The sequence below is a fragment of the Gossypium arboreum genome, chromosome 7 (assembly GCF_025698485.1).
Source record: "Gossypium arboreum isolate Shixiya-1 chromosome 7, ASM2569848v2, whole genome shotgun sequence".
Classification (NCBI taxonomy): domain Eukaryota; kingdom Viridiplantae; phylum Streptophyta; class Magnoliopsida; order Malvales; family Malvaceae; genus Gossypium; species Gossypium arboreum.
In genome coordinates, this window is record NC_069076.1 from 96,685,022 (window position 1) to 96,713,002 (window position 27,981).

The 27,981-nt window shown below is 33.8% G+C and overlaps 1 protein-coding gene and 1 non-coding gene across 7 annotated transcripts; one reads left to right on the plus strand and one right to left on the minus strand.

Annotated features, from left to right (window-relative positions):
* Positions 1-101: 101 nt before the first annotated feature.
* On the minus strand, positions 102-27,981 carry LOC108456197 (uncharacterized). 6 transcript variants are annotated; one of them, XR_001866878.2, is made up of 5 exons: positions 27,669-27,981; positions 27,392-27,507; positions 27,215-27,289; positions 2,499-4,109; positions 102-724 (listed from the first exon to the last, which is right to left on the minus strand). XR_001866878.2 is itself a non-coding variant. In XM_053030764.1 (3 exons), the coding sequence occupies exons 1-3, from the start codon at positions 27,827-27,829 to the stop codon at positions 27,253-27,255; spliced, it is 318 nt and encodes a 105-aa protein (XP_052886724.1). In that variant the 5' UTR covers positions 27,830-27,966; the 3' UTR covers positions 27,009-27,252. The 6 variants fall into 6 exon arrangements, 2 of the variants coding, with proteins under 2 accessions (XP_052886724.1, XP_052886723.1); XR_008285759.1 differs by lacking the exons at positions 102-724; positions 2,499-4,109 and adding exons at positions 14,714-15,198; positions 15,382-15,460; XR_008285758.1 differs by lacking the exons at positions 102-724; positions 2,499-4,109 and adding an exon at positions 15,234-15,460 and having other exon boundaries at positions 27,388-27,507; positions 27,669-27,979.
* LOC128295982 (small nucleolar RNA R71) lies at positions 3,417-3,523 on the plus strand. Its single transcript, XR_008286530.1, has one exon. It is a non-coding gene; the product is annotated as a small nucleolar RNA R71 (small nucleolar RNA).

Consider the following 27,981-nt stretch of genomic DNA (forward strand, 5'->3'; position numbering starts at 1 on the left):
GCCAAATCTACTCTTAGACAAGGACTTTTGCTCCACTGCATAAGCACATCAAATCATGAATTAATACCCGGAATATTAACTCAAGCATTAAGAACACATAATTAAGAACAAATCAAGTATTTATCATACAGTTCAGATAATAATAACAAGATCCATCATAGGTTTCAACCCCCTTAGGTACTAAGGGGCTTAGTTCATAATAAAATAAGAGTACATCTCAAAAGTACGAAAATAAAAAAACATAAAGAAAACTCTAAAACCCCTGAAAGAATTCTGAGAGAGATCTTCAGTCTTGGAGTAGCTCCGACTTTTGGGATGGATTGTCTGGCTTCCTTCAAGTAATTCCCGGCGTGTGGTTCTGTACTCCAGAAAAGTTCTAGAGGAGAGGGGTCTTTCTAAGTCATACTTAGGTGTTTATATAGGCTTTGAATTGGCTTTCTTCCTCCCTAAGTATCCTTTTCCGTATAAAAAACAACTCCTTGAAAAAAGGACACGCCCGTGTGCTACGACCGTGTGACGTGTTTGCCAGGCCGTGTTCGATCCGTTAAATTGCACACGGCCGTGCGGGTCAATGGCCAGGCCGTGTGAATCGTGAAAGCCTTGGTCGACACCCTCGAAAGACATAGGCGTGTGAGCAGCCCGTGTGGTAAGCCTTAGGCCGTGTCATCTTCTCAATTTGGTCTGTTTTGTCCATTTTTGGCTCCTTTTGACTCTTGGTGCTCTCCTGAGTACAGAAATGAAATAACCGGATTAAGAGCACCATAATCCACAAATCTAGTAATAAACATCCATAAATATGCTAAGTATTTAAGGTAAAAATATATATAATTTGGAGTTTATCAAATACCCCCACACTTAAGCATCTGCTTGTCCTCAAGTAAAACAATCATTCACTGCTAAAATTTATTCCTTTCAATCACATAATCATTACTGATAATGTTACAAATTATTCCACAGAAAATCATACAGTGAGAATTCAACTATAGGGGCATTAAAAGCCTCAACAATTTAAATCTAATATTTTGATAATAAAATCATAGGTAATCTCCTTCCTTTAAGTAATTAACTTTAGTCCTAAATATACAAGAGATGACATCCTCACTAAAGATTCACTCAAATCACTCAAAGTGTTTAAGGTTCAAGATTAAGCACTCAATTGTCAAACATGAGAAGTTATTACTATAGGCTTGTATGAAAATCAAATCTCCACCACTTGTAAATGATATGATACACAAATCAAAAGGTCCTTGCATGGTTGTAACGGAGTTTAGGTTACGAGTATAGATACAACTGAAGAGAAAAATGTTAGAATCGAGATAATTTCAATATATTACCCCACTATCAAAAACTTAATTACTGAATCACAAACAAATATCTATAACTATATTACATGAGCTCTTTTTTTTTTTTCATGACAACTTTAACTTGCTGAGGATTACAATAATAATACTGAGTTTTTTTTTAAGAACAAATCAAGTATATACAATATAGGAATCATACTTCATGATTCAGTAACAAAAAATGGCGAACATAATGAGGTAACAATATTAAATTTAATCTCGATAAAAAAGAAAGGGTAAATTAAGTAAGAGTATTTCAACAATAATGGGTTAATGGGTTAATGATGAGAGTTAATCAATAAAAAAGGTTAGTAGGCTCAAAGGAGGTTCATTAAGGGTTTAATTATGTGGGAAGGCTTTTTTATGGAGTAACTGAGTTAAATCCTAAGTGCCTGTATCATCTCAGTATATCAAATCATACGTGTGATCTCGACATGTATAATCGAAGCAAGTTCTAAAATAACAGTTCAATGTTGACACACTCAAACCACAAAAGAAGTGAGCAAGAAAGAAAGCTATATGCTCAAAAGGCTCAAAAATCTCACCAAAAATTTGGTTTTTTGATGTCATTCCTATATACTTAAGATTTCAAGATAATACCTCAATTTAGGAAAATAATCTAAAAAATTTTAATAGTTGTTTTAATAGTTGTTTTAATAATTGTTTTAATAGTTGCTAGAAAGGGTCTTCCTAAAATCAAAGGGGTGTTATTATCCTCCTCTATGTCTAGAACAACGAAATCAACGGGGAATATGAACTTATCTACTTTCACGAGTACATCTTCAATAATACCCCTAGGGAATCTTATAGTTTTATCTGCCAATTGAATCCTCATCCTAGTTTGTTTAGGCTTCCCAAGACCTAGTTGCTTAAACATTTTGTAAGGTGTGACGTTAATACTAGCCCCTAAATCAGCTAATACATGACTTATATCTAAACTACCAATTAAGCAAGGAATTGTATCTTTCAATTTATGGGGTAGTTTATTCTATAGAATAGCTGAGCAGACTGCGTTTAGCTCCACATGCGACGCTTCGTCCAACATCCGCTTATTTACTAAAAGATCTTTTAAAGATTTCATTACATTTGGCATCTGTGAAAAAGCTTCAATAAACGATAATTTAATATGTAATTTTTTCAAAAGTTTAAGAAATTTACCGAATTATTCGTCTAAGCGGTCTTTTCTTGCCGCGTTAGGGTATGGCACACGAGGTTTATATTCGACAGTCACTGGTTTGTTTGTATTTTGATCTACCTCATCTCTCCCTTTGCTTACCACTGTTTCTTGCCTTGGTTCTGGTTCAGGCTCAACGACTCCTTCGTTATTTTGGATATTAATTGCGTTGAGCTATTCCCTTAGGTTGGGTTTAGTGTTACTTGGCAAGCTACATTGTGGTCGTTCGGAGATTAGTTTGGATAGCTGGCCTATCTGAGTTTCAAGCCATTGGATCGATGCTTGTTGATTCTTAAGTGCTGTCTCGGTATTTTGGAAACGGATTTCTGACATTGATATGAATTTTTAGAGCATCTCCTCAAGGTTCGATTTCTTCTCTTGTTGAAAAGGTGACAGTTGAAAACCCTGAGGATTTTGTGGCTTTTGATTTCCTTGACCACCCTAGGAGAAATTTGAGTGGTTCCTCCAACCTGCATTATAAATATTACTGTATAGGTTATTTTTGAGATCTAAAGTTATTGTTACCTATATAGTTGACTTGTTCCTCTTCGGTTGTGGGATTGAAGGACTGATATTCTGTATGCACACCTCCTCCAATTGAGTCACACCTCATTACTGGATGTACCTGCATAGAACCAAGTAAACCATCAATCTTTTTATTGAGAAGTTCTACCTGATTAAAGAGTATGGTGACTGAATCGACGTTATAAACGCCGGCTGTTTTCGTTGGCTTTGTTTTCATAACTTGCCACTGATAGTTATTCAGTGACATCTCCTCTATAAACTCATAGGCATCTTCCGATGTTTTATTGTTGATGGTTCCGCCAATAGTTGCGTCAACCATTTGCCGAGTCGAAGGATTCAAACTATTGTGGAATGTTTGTACTTGCAGCCAAAGTGGTAACCCATGGTGAGGACACCTTCTCAGTAAGTCCTTGTATCTCTCCCATGCATCGTAAAGTGTTTCTAAATCCATCTGCACAAAAGAAGAGATATCATTACGTAATTTAACCGTTTTAGCCTACGAAAAATATTTTAGTAAAAATTTCTCGATCATTTGTTCCCAAGTAGTAATTGACCCTCATGGTAACGAGTTCAACCACTGTTTAGCTTTGTTCCTCAATGAAAAAGGAAATAACCGAAGATGAATGGCATCATTAGAAGCACCATTGATTTTAAATGTATTGCAAAATTTCAAAAAATTTGCTAAGTGAGCATTGGGATCTTCATCTTGCAAACCATCAAACTGAACAAACTGCTGTATCATCTGAATGGTGTTAAGTTTTAATTCAAAAGTATTTGCAGCTACAGAAGGTCTAACTATGCTAGATTCAGTTCCTGTTAAAGAAGGTTTAGCATAATCATTCATAGTACGTGGAGCAGGATTTTGATTAGCCGCAATTGCAGGAGGTAGCTGATTGCCTTGGTTTTCAGCCATCTCGTCGGTTGGAGGTTGAGTATCGCCTTATTACTCGTTCCCTATATATCTTAAGCTGCGACTTATTTCTCTTTGGTTTCTACGAACTGTACGAAAGATTTCTTTGTCAGAAAGTAATAGTCCTGACGGGTTTCTTCTAGTCATAAACTATAAAAACCTGCGAAGAGAAAGAAAAAGTAAATTATTAAATAATAATAATAATTAAATTAAATTAAATTGTAAGAAAAATAAATGGCTAAAGTAATAAAAATTGAGCGTTCCTAATATCTTAGTTCCCCGGCAACGGCGCCAAAAACTTGATCGCGTGATTCGAAACACGTAATAAATATTTATAATGAAGATCAAACCTAAACTAACTATTATCATGACGAAAAGGCAAGCGCACCTATCGAACAATAGCACAGTAATTGTAAGACCGGGATATCGTACCCAAGAGAACCAAAAGTACTAGTAATAACTACCTTTTTATTATTTAACCTAGAAATACGGAGGGGTTGTTTATTAAACTAATTAACTAAAATAATTAACTAATTAAACTAAAGTAAAGAGAAAATTTAGAAAAAAACTTGAAAGAAAGTAATAGATAAAGACGATACCCAAGAAGGAACCCACCCAGATTTCACTTGTTATCTGACTCTAAACCAGACGATTTATTCACTTGACTTGATCCGTGAGACTCCCTAACCTATATTATTATCTCTTTCGAGCCTAATAATGTCTAACCCTCAGTTGAATTAATCGAAAGCTCTTTATTAATTAAAACCCCTAGGGAAACAGTAAATCGATCTATAGACTCTCATATTAAGTTTCACCCTAATCCATCAAAATCTCGTAACCCTATTTCTAGGCATTCGATCAACTCTGCTTAATTATGCCAAATCTACTCTTAGACAAGGACTTTTGCTCCTCTGCATAACACATCAAATCATGAATTAATACCTGGAATATTAACTCAAGCATTAAGAACATATAATTAAGAACAAATCAAGTATTTATCATATAGTTCAGATAATAATAACAAGATCCATCATAGGTTTTAACCCCCTTAGGTATCTAAGGGGTTTAGTCCATAATAAAATAAGAGTACATCTCAAAAGTATGAAAATAACAAAACATAAAGAAAACTCTAAAACCTCTGAAGGAATTCTGAGAGAGATCTTCAGTCTTGGAGTAGCTCCGGCTTTTGGGATGGATCGTCTGACTTCCTTCAAGTAATTCTCGGCGTGTGGTTCTGTACTCCAGAAAAGTTCTGGAGGAAAAGGGCCCTTTCTAAGTCATACTTAGGGTGTTTATATAGGCTTTGGATTGACTTTCTTCCTCCCTAAGTATCTTTTTCCGTGAAAAATACAACTCATTGAAAAAGGGACACGCCCGTGTGCCACGGCTGTGTGACATATTTATCAAGCCGTGTTCGATTCGTTAAATTACACATGACCGTGCGGGTCAATGGTCAGGCCGTGTGAATCGTGAAAGCCTTGGTCGACACCTTCAAAAGACACAAGCGTGTGAGCAGCCCGTGTGGCAAGGCTTAGGCCGTGTCATCTTCTCGATTTGGTCCGTTTTGTCCTTTTTTGGCTCGTTTTTGGCTCCTTTTGACTCTTGGTACTCTCTTGAGTACAAAACATGAAATAATCAGATTAAGAGCACCACAATCCATAAATCTAGTAATAAACATCCATCAATATGCTATGTATTTAGGGTAAAAATATGTATAATTTGACGTTTATCATAGACTCTTAAAATGCAGCATAGCCGGCCATAGGGACAAAGAATTAGGCTAGTCAATGTTAGGTAAAAATTTGGTAACTTGTTTAACTAAAAAGAAATAAAATAAACAAAAGATGATATCAATCATTTCACCTATTCTTCTTCACCAAAATTCTCAGCAAAAAATAAGAATTTTGAAGCCTTGAAATTTCAACCAAGCTAGCCTCTTGCAAGTAAGTCAACTTGAGGGTTATTCTTGATAATTTTTGTACTTTTGAGACCCCTAAAGCTTAATCTAGCTATTGAGGGGACTATTTTATGAAATGATTGATAGTTTAGGGACTTACCATGAAAGGATTTGTATGTTTGCTGAGTTTTTATGGAAGAAAATGAGTCTTGGTTGTTAAGTGAACAACTTTTGTGACAGGATTTCTCATGAAAACCCCAATAAGACCATTTTGTAAAGTTTGTAAAATAGATAGTAATGTTGTGAAATATTGAGAATTCGGAGTAGTCATTAGAGAAATAAATGGTCGGTTAGGCTTGGCTAAAAAGGAAATTCGATAAAAATTAATTTTCGGGCCTAGGGGTAAAATCATAATTTTTGCAAGTTTAAGGGCAAAATAGTCATTTTACCAAAGTATGAGTCTTAAGTTAAATTAAATGATTTGTGTATTAAGTAAGCTAATTTTGACATTTTAGATCAAGAGAAATGTGATTCGGGCCTTGATCGAGGGAATAACAAAATTTACGAAGATTAGGTTCGTACCCATCCTTTTGTGCCGAGGTAAGTACATATGTAAATAATGTGTCATTGTAGCTTACTTTTAAATGTTTTATTTTTACCGTGTATCATAATCTACTCGATACCATGAAAGTATAAATAATGCGATATAAGAGTAACTTACATTATGAACAAGTGCGACAGCATCAGGTCAGATACGAGATCCCGTCGAACCTCGAAAATAGTATGGGATACAAAAGGCAAGTCATGAGAAATTGAGTAATCTGAACTCATCAGTCAATTCTGAGTTCATGAGACAAGTGAAATATGTAATGTGGGTCCGGGTACTGACTTTGTGTGTAGACCCGTAAGTAGCTCAATGAGCGGGCATTACATGATAGAGCTATGGGGTCCGAGTACTGACTTGGTGAAAAGGCCCGTGAGTAGCTCAATTATGCAAGTATTACAAAGTACGAGGTAGCCTTAGCTACTTGTATAGTACTTAAGAGTAAACTATCCGTTTATTCATTGGTATTTCTGAGTGTTTAAAAGGGTAACTCGATGAATGGATTGGCGATACTTCCAATAAGGTACGGTACGTCAATAGAAAAAATGAACTTGAGTTATTTTTTGGGTAACTACAAATATGTGTACTAAATTCTCGAACGAAGACCTTAGTATGTGATGAGATGTAGTAAGTATGCGTAAAAGAAGGAAGAGCAAGATAGTGAGGTTAAAATGATATATCATTTAAGTATGATAAGCCATTTTTTGACGAATGTGTTTCTAATTACACTTATTTGCATATATATACTTACTAAGCTCCCACGCTTACCTTTTTTCTTTTCCATTTCCTTTTAGTGCCGCCAAAGTAGTTCGAGGTTCATCGCCTACGTCAGAGAAGCCAGTAACACTATCCTTGAAACACTTTGTATAACTAGTTTTCTCATTTTGATTATGACATGTATAGGAATCTTTGATTTTATTTTTGTGTCACATTGTTTTGAGGCCAACGGTGTTGGCTTGTTTTAGCATTTGACTCATTTTGTATAAGGCCATGAAAATGGCTAATATTGTAAGTCATTATATGAATGCAAGATAGTCTTTTGCAAATGTGATATTGTTGACATGGTTAAATTTTTTAAATGTATATAAGCCTTAGATATGGTTGTTGGTTGAGAACTCATATTAAATTAGACCTTGATATGTTGATTAGTATTAAAATTTGTTTCAGGGTGGCTTAAGGCTTGGTATATAGCCTTATATTGTCCACACGGGTAGACATACGGACGTGTGTCTAGATCGTGTGTGACACACGGCCAACCCTATGGGCGTGTTGTCGAGCCGTGTATCCCCTATACGTAAATTTTACAAGTCAGTATGCATGATAGTAAACACACGGGTAGAGATACGACTGTGTGTCTCAGCCGTGTGAAAGGTACGGTTTAACACACGGACTGTGCCTTGGCCGTGTGCCCAAAATTTGATGTTGACGTCAGAAACAGAATATCAAGGTTTTAGACACGGGCTAAGACACGGGCGTATCATGGTCGTGTGAGGGACACGGGTTATAGACCCGAGCGTGTGCCAGGCTATGTGAAAACTCCTGTAGGTTCGAATTTAGAATTTAATTCACACGGGCATGAGACACGAGTGTGTCCCTAGGTGCTTAGGTCGTGTGTGCCACACAAGCTATCAGTACAACCATGTTCAAGTTCTACATGGGCGTGTTGCCCATCCATATGAGCGTGTGCCCTATTTTAAAGGTCATTTTCCTAGTGCTGATTAAATGACCCGAATTAGTCCCGAATGATTTCCTAAAGATGCTTTGGGCCTTATAAGCCCCTGATAAGAAGTTTTGGAAAAGTTTGAAAAAATTTTGAACTAAATCAAGTCTTGGTGACTCGTAAATGTTTGAATGAATGTGTTTAAGTTTAGTAACCTATCGTATTCCATCCCGGCGTAGGGCACAGGTGTGGGGTGTTACAATTCTAGTGTAGTTGGTGAGATCAGTGCATTTATACCTGGTCAACACTTTAATACGTATACTAGTATGATGGTGGATTAATTTGAATATTTGTCCTTGAGTTTGATTCTGTTAATAGAGACTAAAATCTGAAATTATATGCCAAACATGTATTATTGAAATATGATAATAATGGCAATATGATCTATGAAATTGATATGGTAAAGATAAATGCAAATACCTTGAGAGTGCATCGGAGAAATGATAGGGAATGGCAAAAGAAGATCGTATTCAAGTTATTCAACTAAAAAAAAAAAGAAAGATTGGGATCTAACATAAAAACAAAGAATAAAAAAACCAAAATAAGAAATTAAAAAACAATAAATAAAAATCCAAAACAATAAAAAAAATAAACAATTGAAAATAAAAAACTAAAATTGAAAGATAAATTGAATAAATCAATGTACATGATAGATAAGTGTCCAATAAACCTTTAAGATATAAATCCCCTAGAAATTTAATTAATGACTCTAATAAACCCTTCAAAAAATAATCATTGGCAAACTAAAAGACGAAGAATGAATTTCCACAGCTCTTTTAAGAAAATCAGGAAGAAAACTGCTTCTAAAAATCATAAGAAAATAGTCTTGCACAAAAGAAACTAACTCTTTTGCACAATGGTGTTGGCTTGTTTTAGCATTTGATTCATTTTGTATAAGGCCATGAAAATGGCTAATATTGTAAGTCATTATATGAATGCAAGATAGTCTTTTATGAATGTGAAATTATTGACATGGTTAAATTTTTGAAATGTATATAGGCCTTAGATATGGTTGTTGGTTGAGAACTCATATTAAATTAGACTTTGATATGTTGATTAGTATTAAAATTTGTTTCAGGGTGGCATAAGGCTTGGTACATAGCCTTATATTGTCCATACGGGTAGACACACGGGCGTGTGTCTAGACCGTGTGTGACACACAGCCAACCTTATGGGTGTGTTGTCGGGCCATGTGTCCCCTGCACGTAAATTTTACAAGTTAGTATGCATGGTAATAAACGCACGGGTAGAGACACGGCTGTATGTCTCAGCCGTGTGAAGGGCACGGTCTAGCATACAGGCGTGTGTCTTGGCCGTGTGCCCCAAATTAGATGCTGACGTCAAAAACAAAATATCAAGGTTTTTAGACACGAGCTAAGACACGGGCGTGTCATGACCGTGTGAGGGACACGGGTCATAGACCTGAGCGTGTGCCAGGCCACGTGAAAACTCCTGTAGGTTCGAATTTAGAATTTAATTCACACGGGCATGGGACACGAGTGTGTCCCTAGGTGCTTAGGCCGCGTGTGCCACACAGGCCATCAACACAACCATGTTCAAGTTCTACATGAGCGTGTTGTCCATCCACATGAGCGTGTGCCTTATTTCAAAGGTCATTTTCCTAGTATTGATTAAATGACCCGAATTGGTCCCGAATGATTTCCTAAAGATGCTTTGGGCATTATAAGCCCCTGATAAGAAGTTTTGGAAAAGTTTGAAAAAGTTTTGAATTAAATCAAGTCTTGGTGACTCGTAAATGTTTGAATGAATGTGTTTAAGTTTAGTAACGCATCATATTCCGTCACGGCGTAGGGCACAGGTGTGGGGTGTTACAATTCTAGTGTAGTTGGTGAGATCAGTGCATTTATGCCTGGTCAACACTTCAATGCGTATACTAGTATGATGATGGATTAATTTGAATATCTGTCCTTGAGTTTGATTCTGTTAATAGAGATTAAAATATGAAATTATATGCCAAACATATGTATTATTGAAATATGATAATAATGGCAATATGATATATGAAATTGATATGGTAAAGATACATGCAAATACCTTGAGAGTGCATTGGAGAAATGATAAGGAATGGCAAAAAAAGATCGTATTCAAGTTATTCAACTAAAAAAAGAAAGAAAGATTGGGATCTGACATTAAAACAAAGAATAAAAAAACCAAAATAAGAAATTAAAAAACAATAAATAAATATCCAAAACAATAAATAAATAAATAATTGAAAATAAAAAACTAAAAGTGAAAGATAAATTGAATAAATCAATGTACATGATGGATAAGTGTCCAATAAACCTTTGAGATATAAATCCCCTAGAAATTTAATTAATGACTCTAATAAACCCTTCAAAAAATAATCATTGGCAAACTAAAAGACGAAGAATAAATTCCCACAACTCCTTTAAGAAAATCAGGAAGAAAACTGCTTTTAAAAATCATAAGAAAATAATCTTGCACAAAAGTAACTAACTCTTAGGGTTGAAAAATTTTACTAATGAAAAACTATTGTGTTGTTAATGAATAATAAAAAGACCTTTAAATAGGCTAGATAATTGCATCAAAATAAAACGAGTTTACCCTAATAATATAAAAAAAAAATCAAAATGGTACATTTAAATTGGTGGAGGGTGGTGCATAGGGGACACCACCCTCATTTTCTGACACTTTACAGAAAAATATTATTTTATGTAGTGGAGGGTGTCAGATAGGCGGCGCACCCAGTATATTTCCCCCTCCCCCTCAATTTTCTACCTGACTCGTATCAGTTTGGAAATTTTTTTTAGCAAAACAAGAGAGGAGAATAGAATAAAGAAATAAAGAAAATGTATTTTTTATTGTTATTTTCAAATACAATAGTTTATGATAAGAAAAAATTACATTAGTATTATATGGTTTGTTTAGTGTTATTTTTATGTTTTGTTTTAAAGTTATTTTCTTTATTGTGACTTGTTAGTAAGTTTTGTATTTAGATTATTGAGAATGTTATCTTGTAAAATTTTTAATATATTTGATATTGTTAGAAATGACAAAAAATTTGATATTGTTAGAAATAGACTATTATCAATCATTAAATTTTTACGCAAGTATTTTTATGCTATTTGAAATTGTTTTGAGATTTTTTTGTTAATTTTTTAACAAATTGGGTATTGAAGATAGATAATCAGATTTACGTATGCGTTTATTTTGATGAAATCATCTTAACAACAACCGTTAGATGTATATTTAAAACACGGCAACAAATAGCAATGAAATTCAATAGAAATGTCTTGTTGGATGATATGAATGGAAGGATTAACGCAAAAATTGTTAGACGTTGTGGGAGAAGGATCTTAAAACTTTTTTACAAGTTTTCAGTTTCGACAGATCCCATCAAATTCACCAAAATAGCACTTGAAGACGACGAAGACGTGGAGACAATGATCGCTCTTTACTGTGGGAATCGGAATGACAAATGCACCGATTCACTTATTTTCTAAGTTAGCCGATATGGAGCAAAATAAAAATCTCACTGCATACGGTGAAGAACATGGGGCTCAAGAACCATACATGGTGGCTCTAATATCGTACGTTAATAGTGAATCGATTATACTCGGAATCGATATCGATCTTAATGTTACACCCGATATTAATGTGGTTGGTGATGATGGATACAATAGTAGTGATCCTTCTGATCAAGAGGTTAATAGTGATCCCGAAGTGGACGATATCTCCGATGATATTGACGACGAAGACGTGAATGTCGATGGAAACATTAATGCGTCTTCAGTCGGGAACTAGATTCGACGTATTGTGATACAATTATCTTGGGCCAAACATGTCGCTCATAAACCTTGACGCGGGCCACGTAGCCAAGTTTTCGAGTATCCTGTAATACTTTCTACTCATCGGTTGGCCTTAAATTTTGATTCTGATGAGTTATTTATAGGTCAGAGATTCGAAAGGAAGAATGTGTATTTGCTATTAAGCGGTATAGTATGAATATATCAGTGGACTGTAAAATTGCAGTATCTAAATCGACATATATTGGGAGTGTTGGAGTCGGCGGAAGGCTGCAATTGGCGGGTACAAATTGCATTTATTCAAAATTCTCAGATGTGAGAAGTACGAAAATTTGTTGGGCCTCACACATACACATCAACACGTATGACAGAAGATCATGAAAAACTTGATTCCAAAACTATCTGTACATGTATCATACCAATGGTGAAGGACATGCCGACCATTAAAATTTTCGTACTGATTACTAAAATGCAAACACGATTTCAGTATCGAGTATCATACCGAAAGGCGTGGACAGAGAAGCAGATTACAATAAAACAATTGTACGGAAATTTTAATACGTCGTATAACGAGCTACAGGGATTAATAGCCGCTATGTGAGAGTACGTACCGGGGATTCTCATTGAGTTACAGACACGACCTTATTATGGCCCAAATGACCAACTACAATCGGGAAAAATAATTTCTCATCGGATGTTCTGAACGTTTAATCCATGTTTGCGTGCATTTCTCCACTTCAAGCCGTTTGTGCAAGTGGATGAGACCTGACTATATGAAAATATACACAAATCCTAATTCTTGTAGTTACTTAAGACGACAACAAGAACGTGCTCCCGATAGCATTTGTCATCGTAGATAATGAGAACATGAATTTGTGGGAATTCCTCATTACCAACCTGCGGAGATAAATTATTAGCAACGATAATATTTGCATCATCTCCGATAAAGGGAAATGATTAATTACCACCATTAGGAGTTCCGGTGTTCCATGAAGATTCGTTTACTGCATCTAGCACATCGCGGCTAACTTCCATCAAGATTATAAGAATACAGACTGAAAGAAATAAGTTGTGAAAATGAGTAAATGATAACTTTATCTTTAAGATAAGTTTTAATGTTTTAGTGCAATACTGTAGCTTATCTTTTCTTAATACATATACAGCGCAAAAGCTAAAGCCATATATTTTCAGCCAAAGAATGACTCCACTTGAGAGTGACATAGACGATCAAACGAACACATCTTTCTGACAGTGTTTGAGTATCATCGAGCTGTGGTAATGGGCTTAAAATTTTGACGAAAGCTTTCGTTATAGTCAGATGACCTCAAACTTGGTGGAGGGGATCAACGCTGCGTTGTTGACAACACGACATCTTCAAATTTCATTTGTCTTCTCAACTACATTGTACAAGTTGGCTACGTTGATGCCAAAAATGGGTTAGCAACAAGTCAACCAGATAGAAGTGGGACACGTGTTTGTTAAAAATGTCAGGGATACAATGGTTGCAAACCGTCGGATAGCGAGGTCGATGAATGTAGAAATATATTCACGGCATCTTGAAACATTTCGAGTTACAGAAACCATCGATCCTCGACCCGGTATACTACATAAGTCCTACAAAGTTGATCTCCGGAACAAACGGTCGATTGTAGGAGGTTTCAAACACTTTATTATCCATGTGCACATTTCGTTATAGCGAGCGCTAAAGTCTCGCTCAATATTGAATAATTTGTCGATGATGTGTACACATTCGCGCGCATGTTGCGTTTGAGAAAATAAGTTTTCCGTCCTACCTAAACTGTCTACGTGAGAAGTACCTCCAATAACTTTCGCGTTTGTCCTAGACAAAGAATTACGTAAGAATCCGAGAGATCGTCTGCAATCATCCAGAATCCGTAATGAAATGGACATTAGGGAGAAATTCAACGATAAGCGTTGTGGATTATGCAGATTAACTGGTCATAATCGGAGCAAATGGCCACAACGGAACTATCATGTTGGACAATTGTCATGATCGGGTAGGAATTAAGCTTATGTAATTCATATAAAAATATATATTACAAAATTTATTCCAATTAAATTATGTTTGTAATTATTTAATTTATATAACAAAATTTATATTACAAAGTTTGTTCCAAATGGATTATAGTTGTAATGTATTTAATTTATATAACCTAATTTATATTACAAAATTTGTTCTAATTAGATTATGGTTATAATGTATTTAATTTATATAACATAATTTGTATTACAAAACTAAGTTTGTTACAAGTTTTAGTATTTTAATGTTGTAATGTTATAATTAATTTAATTTATGACTACAAATTTTGTTCCAATTTTTAAAGTTCCAATTAATTTAATTAAATATATACAAAGATTGTCTTTTTCTTTATTTATATTTTTTTAGAATAAAAAGTACATATTTTTTAATATCAAAACTGTAAGAAACCCATTAAATTAATTGTTTGATGGTGTGGTCCTAGAGGTATATTTCTGCGGGGTCAACGTTTACGTTCTAAGTGATTGCGGCGATCAACATCCTCGTCAGTTGGAGGATGAGGTGTGCAAAACATGAATGAAAAATCATTTACCCTGAACGTCATCGATGAACTTGAGCCGGGAGGAGTGTCATACTACGGTAGATATGACCTAGGCTAAGTAGAGTATTACGATGGATACAGGCCGAGAAGAGTACTGTACTGCGATGGATACGGGCTTGGAGGAGTACTGTATTGTGGTGGTTACAACCTAAAGATATCAAACCCGGAATGGTTTTTGTCTTGACGAGCCTAAAAAATAGTAATTAACCAACAAATCTTAAAGATAAAAACTATCAGCCGAAAGTGTATACAATCGCTCAAACTGTCTCCAACTGCGGCTCAGGATCTTGCTCTGGCTCGGCCTCTATATCGGTCACTAGCGCGTATGCTCCAGGTCACTGCATGTGTAGGGGACTACAGTCAACTACCCACGGAGTAAATATGGCTGTCCCGTAGTAGAGTACTATTGCATGTACTCTAACGACTGTTGTAAGTCAGAAGAAATATCCATCTAATGTCTCCGCGCCATTGGATTATCCTACACTGCAATATACTTTCGGTGCACGATCCCTTAATTATTTCCATGTTTTCTTCTCTTGGTCATCAAGTGAATCTTCCCCACTCGCATTAGCGGATTTGGGATATATTGGATGCAACCAAATTGCTAGAGTACTCGATCCCCGTTATACCACTCGACTGTCTGAAAATTGATAATGCACCACATGTGAAAGAATATGGGCAGACGAAGGTATAACAACCGTAATTTTTTATCTTCGATACGTCATCCAAATAAATTGCAAAATTAATAAAATGGTTAAAATTTAACATAGTTCAAGTATGATATACAAAGTAATTACATGTCACGAATATTGAAATAACTTACCCCTTCCCTAGTATGTTCAGTCATCATACAATATATCGGGACAATGTACGACCTTCCGATGCTCAGATAAAAACTCCATCTGCAAAAACAAATAAATATAGTATAGTTAGAATAATATCATTATAAAAACAATTGTCAATTAAAAACAAGTTAAATTTTATCACCTGTGCACTAGTGGAAATACGTAAGGTTGGTGTTTAACGCATGCCAAGAATGACATCCAATAAATAGCCCATAACTGCAGCAATACAAAACATACGCCTATACTTACGGCATTAGGCTTTATTGTCTGACAAAGTTCACGATATAACATAACCAGAACTACAGAACCCCAACTATATTAGTAAAGATTCTGCAAATCAGCTAATAAGGGTAAATCCATCAAATGAACCCTGTTGTTCGTATCGGGTATCAATACAATACACCCTCTATAATATGCATAATGTATGCTCGAGTTGCGCATATCAACTTATTCTCAGTGGCATTAATTGATAAATGATTAAAATTAGCTTTCAGCCATGAAAATTTTAAACCCGTAAAATTAGACTCATCATCGACAGATGAGACTCCTAGTAGGGCAACCGGCTCAGCTATCGTACTTATGCCCATTACGGCACTCCCGTCAATTGGGAACCCAAGTGGCAATGCAACATCCTCTAAAGTGACAGTGCACTCCCCACACAGCAAATAGAAAGTGTAGGTCTCCAGACGCCAATGCTCGACCATTGCAGATATTAAATCGTACCCCAAATCAAATGTCTAAATTAATGCTGCTGATCCAAATCTTGCTAACTCCAAGTATGACATCAATCGTGCATTCGGAGAATATCTTAAACCATTCGCCTGACCCCTTAATGCGTGATATAGACCCTAACAGTGATAAATTACATAAAATAGTTATAATAACATAATATATTTTCATGAATTACGTAGATCTTTTTATCAAGTAACACATGATTAATAAATAGCAATATATTATCATATTATTAACCGTGTTTGATATGTGATCATCGTTTTTAATCAATGAAGCCATTGCGATACTTGCAATTTCAAAACAAATTTCGTTTATTAATTTCAAAGTTTGATGGACTTTAAATATTTTTCAAAATACCTAAATTTTATATTTTACTTTTAATTACAAAAATATACAGGTGGGGGGTGTCAGAGGCGGCACCACTTTGCAATAATGGCACGACTACATGTTGACTTAGTAATTAAAAGCAAAATATAAAATTTAAGTATTTTGAAAAATATTTAAAATATATCAAACATTGAAATTAATAACCGAAATTTATTTTGAAATTGCAGGTATCGCAATGGCTCCATTGATTAAAAATGGTCACATATCAAACACAGTTAATAATATAGTAATATATTATTATTTGTTATCGTTGGTTCCCTTAAAAAAAGATCTATGTAATTTACAAAAATAAATTATGTAATTATAACTATTTTCTGTAATTTATCACTGTTAGAGCCTCTACCGCACATTAAAGGGTCGGGTGAATTATTTAAGATATTCTTTAGATGCACGACTGATGTCATACTTGGAGTTAGCTAGATTCAAGTTAGCAGCATTAATCTAGAAATTTGATTTGAGGTACGATTTAATATCCGCATTGGTTGTGTTGGCGCTCGGGAACCTACACTTTTCATTTACCGTGTATGGAGTGTACTGTCACTCTAGAGGATATTGCATTGCAACTTAAACTCCCAATCGACGGGAATACCGTAACGGGCGTAAGTGCAATTGTTGGGTCAGCTGCCCTTTGTTATAGCCTACTAAGAGTCTCGCCTGTTAATGATGAGTCTAATTTTACAGGTTTGAAATTTTTATTGTTTAAAACCAATTTAAAACATTTAATCAGTTAATGCCACTGCGCATGAGTTGATGTGCGCAGCTTGAGCATACATTATGCATATTATAAGTGTATTGATGCCCGATGCGAAAAATAACAGGGTTCATTTGATGTATTTACCCCTATTAGCTGATTTGCAAAATGTTCACTTGTATAGTTGGGATTCTGCAGTTTTGACTATGTTGTATCGTGAACTTTGTCAGACGACAAAGTCTGATGCCATAGACATAGGCGGACGCCTTGTATTGCTACAGTCATGGGCTCTTTATTGGATGTCATTCTTGGCATAGGTTATGCACCAACCATACCTATTTCTACTAGTGCACAGGTGATAAAATTTAACTTATTATTAATTGACAATTTCTTTATAATGATACTATTCTTACGATACTATATTTACTTGAAATTTATTTTCGTAGATTGAGTTTTTATCTGGGTATCAAGAGGTCATATATTGTCCCGATATATCGTCTGATGATTAAATATGCTGGGAAAAAGGTAAGCTATTTCAATTTTCGTGACATGTAATTATTTTGTTATTTTACACAAGCTGTGTTAAATTTTAACTTATTATTAATAGTGCAGTTTATTTGAATGTCGTATCGAAGACAAGAAATTGAGATTGTTATACCTTCGTCTGCCCATATTCATTCACATGTGGTGCATTAACGCATGAATTATCAATTTTCAAAAAGACAAGTGAAATAACGAGTATTCCGACAGTTTGGTTGCATCTAGTATATCCCGGATCCGTCAATGCAAGTAGAGAAAACTCACTTGATCACCAAGAAAAGAAAACATGAAAAGAATTGAAGGGTTGTGCACTAGAAATATATAACAGTGTGGGTTAATTGAATGTCGCGGAAACCTCAGATGGATATTTCTTTCGATTTGGAACCATTGTTAAAGTACATAAAATGATACTTTACTACGGGAAAGTCATTTACTTGGGAGCAGTTGACTATAGTCTCCCGCTCATGCAGCGACCTAAGCCATACGAGCTAATGGCTAATATAAAGGTCAAGCCCTACCCAGAGCAAGATCCCAAACCACAGCCAGAGGCTGAGTCCGAGTGATCGCATACACATTCGACTAATAGTTCTTAACATCCAAATTTACTGGTCAATGAATATTTCTCGAACTCAACAGGACACGGGTATCATTCCGAATTTGATATCTTTGGGTCATATCCACCTTAGTACAGTATTCCTCTCAGCTCGTATCCATCGCAGTACAACATTTCTCCCGGCCCGAATCCACTACAGTACTCCACTTCTCCCGAGTCGTATCCACCATAGTTTGACAGTCCTCCCGGCTTAAGTTCATCAATGGTGTTCGGGGCATATGATTTTTCTTTCATGTTTCACACACCCCCTCATGCGACTGAAGAGGATGTTGATCACCGTAATCACCCACAACGTAAACGTCGACCCCCGCAAAAATATACCCCTAAGACCACACCATCAAATAATTACTTTGAAGGGTTTCTTGCGATTTTGATATTATAAAATTTATACTTTTATTCTAAAATATATAAATCATGAAAAAGACCCTATTTTTATATATTTAATTAGATTAATTAGAACTTTAAAAATTAGAACAAAATTTGTGGTCATAAATTAGATTAATTGCAACATTACAACATTAAAATACTAAAACTTATAAACTTAGTTTTGTAATATAAATTATTTTATATAAATTAAATACATTACGACCATAATCTAATTAGAACAAACTTTTAATATAAATTATGTTAAAAAATTAAATAAATTACAACTATAATCTAATTGGATTAAACTTTGTAATATAAATTTTGTTATATAAATTAAATATATTACAACCATAACCTAATTGGAACATACTTTATAATATAAATTTTTTTTATATAAATTACATAAGCTCAATTCCTACCCAATCGTGATGATTGTCCAAAATGATAGTTTTACTGTGGCCATTTATTCCGATTATAACCAGCTAATCTACATAATCCATAACACTTACCGTCAGATTTCTCCTTCATATCCGTTTCAGTACGGATTTTGAATGATTGCGAATGACCTCTCGAATTCCTACGCAACCCTCTATTTAGGACAAAATTCAAAATCATTAGAGATACCTCCCACGTAAACAGGTCAGATAAGACGAGAAATTCATTCTCCCAGACATGAAATGTGCGCTCGAGTATGCACATTATCGATAAATTGTTCAACATTGAGACTTTAGCACACGCTGCCACAAAATGCGCATGTGAATAATGATGTGTTTAAAACCTCCTGCAATCACGTCTGTTCCGAAGATCAACTCCATAAGACCTAAGTGGCATACCGTATTGAGAACTGATGATTTCTATAACTCGAAACGTTTCAAAACGTTATGAATATATTTCTACATTCATCAACCTTGCCATCTAACGGTTTGCAACTGTTACATCCCGGACATATTCAATAAACACATGTCCCGCCTCCATCTGTTTAACTTGTTGCTGACCTATTCTTAGCATCAAAATAGTCAATCTATAGAATGTAGCTGAGAAGATAGATAAAATTAAAAAATATATTGTTTCAACAAAACAGTGTTGATCTCATCCACTAAGTTTTTGGTCATTTGACCATAATAAAAGCCTTCGTCAAAACTTTAAGCCTATTTTCACAGTTTCATGGTACCCCACCACAATCGAAAAGATATACTCGTTTGAATCTCCATGTGACTCTTGAGTCGAGTCATTCTTTGACAGAAAATATGACTCTAGCTCATGTGCTTTTTATGTATTAAGAAAAGATAAGTTACAATATTACACTAAAACATTAAAACTTACATTGAAAAGAAAGATTATCCTTTACCCATTCTCATAACTTGTCTCTTCCAGTCTACATTCTTATAATCTCAATTGAAGTTAGCCACGATTTGTTGGATGCAGTAAACGGATCTCCATGGCACACCAGAATGCCTAATAGCTACAATTAATCATTTTTTTATCGAAGATGATGCAAATATTATCGTTGCTAATAACATATACCCGCAGGTTGGTAAGGAAGAATTCTCACTATTCTATACTCCTTATCTACGATGACATGCTATTAAGAGTACGTTCTTGTTACCGTCTTAAACAACCGTAAGAAATTAAATGTGTATATTTTACATATACCAGGTCTTATCCATTTGCACAAACGACTTGCAGTGGGAAAATACAATCACATATGGATTAAATGTCCAGAACATTCGAGAAATTTTTATTTCTCGATTATTGGTTATTCGGGCTATAATAAGGTCGTGTCTGTAACTAAATAACAATCAGTATATACTTCCGTATAGCGACTATTAATCCATGTAACTTGTTATACGACGCATTAAAATTCCCGTACAATTACTTTATTGTCATCTGTTTAGCCATTCACGCCTTTTGGCATGACACTTAATACTGAAATCATGTTTACATTTCGACAATAAGTATCAAAACTTTAATGGTCAGCATATCCTTCACCATTAGCATGATACACGCATAGATAGTTTAGAAATTAAGTTTTTAATGATCTATCATACGTGTTGATATGTATGTATAAGGCCCAACAAATTTATCTCTACATTTGCGAATTTTGAATAAATACAGCTTATACCCAACAATTGCAGCCTTCCTCCGACTTCCAACACTCCCCAATATATGACAGTTTAGACACTACGACATTGTAGTCCACTGATATATTCATGTTATATCGCTTAATAACAAATACACACTTTTCCTTTTGAATCTCTGGCCTACAAATAACTCCACAGGATCGAAATTTACAGCCAGCAAGTGAGCAAGAAGTATTTTAAGGTACTTCAGGAACTTGACTACGTACGCTGCGTGAGGATCTATAAGCGACGTGTGGCCCAAGATTAGTGTTTCATAATACTCAAATCTGGTTCTCAACTGAAGACACGTTAATATTTCCATCGTCATTCACGTCTTCGTCATCAATATCATCAGAAACATCGTCTACTTCGAGATCACTATCACTGTTGACCTCTTGATTACAAGGATCACTACTATCGTATCCATTATCACCAATGATATCAATTTCAAGTGTAACATTAAGATCAATATCAATCCCGCATATAATCGATTCATTATCAACGTACGATATTTGATAAACCGTAATATATGCATATTTTTACCCCATGTTTGGCATATTTATGGATAATTTTTTCTTAATTTCACTGAATTTGATGTTTCTAATCTTTTAAATTCATGTTTTATACTTAAACAAGCATTGAAAGGTGAAATGAGCAAAAAAAAGCCAAAAAAAGACAAGATAAGCCTAATTTAGCATGGCACACGGCTTAGGCACTTCTACACAGGTGATCTATATGCTTGTGTGTAACATACGGGTAGATCACACGCCTGTGTGTCATAACCGTGTCGATACAAAACTAAGTCAGAATTACACACGGCCTAAACACCTTCACACGGGCGTGACACACGACCGTCTCTGTCAAGCCCAAGTCTAATTCTACTCGAAAAAGACCAATTTGAGGCTAATTTAAGCATTCCAAAACCTATTTAAAAACCCTAGAAGAGGGTTAAAAGGAACATGCAGAGTTAAAGGCAAAAAATACTAAAGGACAACTATCAGAATCACCTCAGAGGTAGGATCTTACATCAAGACTGAAGATTTCAATCCAATTTCCTAGTTCTTTGAATTTCTTTATGCTTTGTTGTTTTCCAAACTTTGAGATATTTTTCATTATTATTATAAATTAAATTCCCTAAATACAACTGGTGCCGCCTATTTAACATGTAACGACCAAAATTTTAAGGTCATTAGAAAAGTGAGTTTTTGGGTCTTCGATTCTGAAAATTAGATTCATAAATATTTATTAGAAATATTTACGAAGTTTAGTAAGAGGTTAATTAGATTTTAATTAAGTAAATTTAGCTTAATTAGGGTTAATTAAATATATAAACTAAATTAAATAAAATGTGAAAGTTTAATTATAAACTATAAAAAGTCAAATGGATTAAATTAACAAATAAGCCTATATGACAAGTATGTGGTAAGTATAAATACATGTATAATATTTTAATTGGTACAAATATATGTATATATATGTATTTACTTATTATATAAGTAAATAATAATGTAAAGTAAAATATATTATATTATATAATTATAACATATTGATTAAATAAATAAAATAAAATAAATAAAACATAAAAAAAAAAGAAGGCACGATTAGCGAGGGAAAGAAGAAGGAAAAGGGAAAGAAAAGAAAAGGGAAAGAAAAGAAAAGGAAAATTAGAGTTTTAAGATTTCAAGCTTGATTGGTAAGTTAATTTAATCCATTTTCTTGTAATTTTGGTGTTTATGAAATCCTAAAATAAATACTATTTGAGTAATGTTGAAATTTAGAAAGTTATTAAATTTATAGATGTTGATTAAGTTTAATAAATGGAAGAAATATGGGTTTAATTGATAGGAATTCAAGTTAAAAGTGGTAAAAGGATTGAATTGTAAAAGAAAAATAAATTTTGTAATAGTAGGGATTAAATTGTGTAAATTGTAGAATTGATGTTTTATATTGAATATTAAGAGTTGAAACTTGTTTAAAGTAAGTATAAAAGGAAATTTATAAAGTTATTTGAAGAAAAAGAATGTTATGGTGGTAGGACCTAATTAGAAATATAGTAAAAGTTACATGAAAATTATAGAGTGTGTTATTAAATAACATATATTGATAATTTTAAATGTTAAATTTTATGTAACCAACATAACACTAAAACATTATCAAAAAAGGAAAGGAGAAAGTGAGCGAGAATATCAAATAAACCCGAAAATTTCAGTTTGCATTTCTATAAACTACGCTTAATGATTTAATACAATGTAATTGTTATTTTTAATAGTTAAAATGTATAATAAATGATATGACGAAAATTGTTATTACTTCTGTCTGATATCGATTAATCACAATCACTTAATCGATACGTGGATTCAACCCACACACCAGGGATAATATACAGTGTTTCATCGACCAAAATTGGAAGACACCGTAAGGTAACAGTTACAGTCATAATCAGGTTCGAAGTACCTCTTCGGAACGAATCCGAAACAGTCGCAGTAGTCGACATATATAGTCTCATCAACACAGTTAGAATATCCCTGAACACTTTTAATCCTATGGCATGCCAATTGTATTTGACTAGCCCGACACTGTTAATAGAGTATTCAAATCGTTTCATTTCAATACAGAAGTAGTAACAGTTTTCGTCATATCATTTATTATACATTTTAACTATTAAAAATAACAATTACATTGTATTAAATCATTAAGCGTAGTTTATAGAAATACAAACTGAAATTCTCGGGTTTATTCGATATTCTCGTTCACTTTCTCCTTTTCCTTTTTTGATAATGTTTTCGGTGTTACGTTGGTTACATAAAATTGAACATTTAAAATTATCAATATATGTTATTTAATAACACCCTCTTTACCCTTATTAACTACGCTTAATGATTTAATACAATGTAATTGTTATTTTTACCCTTATTAACATCACTCGGATTTAAACACTGTATATTTTAAATTCGAGTGATGTTAATAAGGGTAAATGAAAATACTGAAGACTGTCTGATATCGATTAAGTGACTGTGATTAATTTACGAATGTTTAAGTTATCAAAAGACATGTAATATAAATATATATGAATTGTTTAACTACAAGGAAGAGGTGTAAAATGAATGTAAGAGATAAACTATCTGATCGAAAGAATCGAAAGATACTTTATTATTACTGTATGATCTTATTGAATACGATTTTATTAATAAGTGTTACTGTAATTTAAGGATAATTGAATGGTAATTTTTAAAGTTCCTATTGTTAAAATTTATAGTTATGTTTTAAATGTATGTTAATATTGGTTTATAAAAATACCACTGAGTGTATACTCAGTGTACGATTTATTTTCTGTACGCAGGTTTAGATACGAAAGAAAGATGAAGACTCAGCATCCAAGCCAATCCCGAACTCAAAGTGGTGAAGTACCTTTCTTTTGGTAAATTGGCAAGATTTTATTTTGTAAATGATAAGAATGAGTATGAAAGATGTTGAAACATGGTATGAAATATACATATTTTGAAAAGTTAAACTTACATGAGTTTGACTAGTATGAAAATGTAGTATAATTTCGATATGAGTTGTGATACATAATCCTTAAGAGGTATTAAAATGAATGAATGAATATTTGCTAAGTTTGAATGGCATAATGAATGATATTTAAGTTAAGAACTATTAGTAAATGCTTGACGTGAATTAAATGTGTTTAACATATGAAAATAGTTTAAAAATAGACAAAAATCATGTTTTCACACGGCCAAGTAAATGCTTGAGCGTGAATTAAATGTGTTTAACATGTGAAAATAGCTTAAAAATGGACAAAAATCATGTTTTCACACGGCCAAGTCACATGGGCATGTGCTCAGGCCGTGTGACTCTCTGTTTATGTCACACCGACTATTCCCACGATCGTGTGAGCAAGTAAAATCTATCACAGCCTGGCCCTACGACCATGGGAACCCCACGGGCTGGCCAAGTCACACAGGCGCATACCCCTATCTTCAAGATAAAATTTTCAAAGTTACCGGTTTAATCCTGAATTACTTCTAAAGCATGTATTGGACCCTGTAAACTCATATTAAAGACTTTATAGTGTAATTTAAGAAGTTTCAATTTAAAATAAAAATTTATGACTCAATTTTGCATAAATGCTAGTGTATAAGTATGGTAAAGTCTCATAACCCTATTCCGGTGATGATATGAAGTTAGGGAGTGTTAGATGACACTCTCCACTGGTGCTGCCTACCGAACACCCTCCACTAATGCTGCCTATCTGACACCCTCCACTACATAAAATAAATTTTTTTCTGTAAAGTGTCAAAAAATAAAGTGGTGCCACCTATGCACCATCTTCCACCAATTTAAATGAACCATTTTGGTAATTAATCTTAACATACCATTTTGGTTTTATATATATATATATATATATATATATATATATATATTATTAAGGTAAGAAACCCTATATAATCTAAATAAAAAGTAGTTTTAAATTATTATTGATTAAGAAATATAAAACTTCTAAATAACTTAAAATACTCTAAAAAATATTCTAAAATTCAGAATAAATAAATAATTAAATAACAAAACCTAATAAATAAAATATTATGCTCATATATAATAAAATTAAATCTAAAAATCAAACCAAATATAATTTAAACTCAAATTAAAGCTCAAAACTCATAATTTTTCATAATAATCTCGTCCAAAAATTATATTCACGTAATCTTTATTAAAACGTCATAACTTGAACTTTCAAATTCGAAATCAAGTGATTCAAAGTGCATTTTAAATATAAGAAATAGATATTTGAATGTTATGAAAACATTTCAACCCCTAAATGTTTGGATCCCATCTAAAAAACCATCACAAGTCGACTGATTTTCTAAACTAAAAAGTTAACAACTTCGATTAATGAAATTTAATAAATTTCTCATACATATATCATGAAATGTGACTTGTAAACAAGCAAAAATGTGAATATGAACATGCTCGAATAAAAAAATGATAATGAATCATCCAAAGGAATAATGACTTATAAGTATATACATATTAATGTTAATAATATTGAAATCGCTAATGAATAATATGTTTAATCTTGACACTTAGTTCGTTCAATTGATATAATGACATTTATATTTGAATTTGAATTATATTAGCAACATTGAGTATATATTACTCAGCGTACAAATATATTTGTTTCTATACATAGGTCTCAAACGAGAATCATAATAGATTCGAAGTCAGAAAGCATCCAACTCGAAAACCAACTACTTGCCTATTTTGGCATGTCACTTAAGTTAATATTTGGTACTTTTGGATAAATAGCATGTAACTATTACTTAAGTTAATATTTGGTATTTTTAATATTCTAACCTATAATATTTTAAGTGATCAGTTTCTTCTTTTGATTTAAAGATTATTATACATGTTCATAAGTATTTGTTCACAAGTATTTCGTTGCATGACTTGCTTGGCTAGACAAAGACGAAATGGATGCTAAGATTTGTTGGTGATTGAATGTGTTTTATTTGTTGAATTGATGATTTTTCATTTATGTGAAGTTTAGGTATAATTTAGTATGGTTTGACTGCTTGAAATTGTGCATCTCAGGTCAATTTGTCATTAAGTTTCAAAACAATAAGAACATGCCTCGAGACCATTAGAACAAAACTTATCATTTCATAAGATCAATTGCTTAGTGTCTCGAGCTTTTCAAACTAGTCTCGAGATAGCCTCAATCAAGTTTCAAGACAAAGTGGCCTTTGTCTTGAGACAAGAGCACAATGAATCTAAATAAGTTTTGCCTTGTTCTGAGTCTCAAGACAAAAACCTCTTGTGTTAAGACAACCAAACATTGAAGCTAAAATAAGAAAACATGGAAAATTTATCTTGAGACCCAATCTTGAACCTTGAAGATCTTTATCTTAAGACATGAACTTGTTTATCTCGAGACTTGTTGACATAAAAGCAAAAATTCCAAAGTACAAAAGATGTCTGTCCCGATACATGAGGTTCCCCGTCTTAAGATAACAAATTAAAATTTGACACTTAGTTTGGATTTGGATACTAACTCTAAAATTTATTTATAACCTGTAACTAGATATAATTAATTCTTATGTGCTATGAATGCATGTGTAAGATCATAACAAATGGATTAACTGTTATGAACGATAATTATGAATTTGACTTTGTAGATTTATGTTAATTTAATCGGAGTTGCTTTGATAATATAACGTGGTGAATCTGGTAACCGAGTTAGGTATACATAGTCACAGGAATGATGACTATGAAGTAATGGCAGTCAGCATTTGGGCGGCCTGATTTGCTGAAAACAACTTCATGAACGAGGCAAAGACAACAAGAAGTGAGGATTAACGTACCTCTATTCAGGCGCATTTGTTAAGAGCTTAGAGAGTTATCAAGGTCCAAGGTTGCAGTCACCACTTCGAAACTGCCTTCAAGAGTGAACAGAACATATCAGGTACGGGTGTGGTGATTTGGAATCAGGAAGAGTTAGTAATGGGATCGTGTGCCTTAGTGATGAAGCATGTACCTACCCCTTTCGCGGCGGAAGCCCTCACTTGCATGCAAGCTTTGAAATTGTTTCTGGATTTTGGTTTTTACTCGATTGACCTTGAAGGGGACTCCCTCTCTGTTCTTAAGAAGATGAAATCTACCGGACAGGATTTTTCTTTAATTAGTGCCCACATTGTTGATGGTAAAAGATTATTAGACCGATGTGCAGTTTGCAAGATTTTGTTTGTGGGTCAATCCGAAAATAAAGCGACACATTTGATGGAAAAAGAAGCTTTCCTAGGAGATGAAGCCACTTACTTGGTTGAAGACGCTGCCCCAAATGAACGCAGATAAGAGGTTTGTAGACCCGCCTTCAAACCACCAACTAGTCTTGGTCTCATGTTCTTGGATTTGCAGCATCTGAATCTCTCTATCAACTTTCGTTTGTTTGGCTTGGAAGTGAGAACATTTTGATTCATTTTTTTTCTTATTTACTTTTGATTTGTTTCATAACAGCTAGCGTTGATGTGACTTTTGATTTGTACCACTTGCTTAGCCGAGTGGGTTTTGTCTGTTTTCTCTCTCCCAGATCTCTTTAATAAAAAAAAACTATTTAATGCATAAACTTAGT

Bases quoted from the DNA above. Each gene is read 5' to 3' on its own strand.
- LOC108456197 (XM_053030763.1), bottom strand. From the start codon at position 27,829: ATGAATCAAAATGTTCTCACTTCCAAGCCAAACAAACGAAAGTTGATA. The intron at 27,508-27,668 runs GTAAGTGGCTTC...CCTGTCCGGTAG, and splicing joins GGGGCAGCGTCTTCAACCAA to ATTTCATCTTCTTAAGAACA. The intron at 27,290-27,391 runs GTAGGTACATGC...TCACTCTTGAAG, and splicing joins GGGCTTCCGCCGCGAAAGGG to GCAGTTTCGAAGTGGTGACT.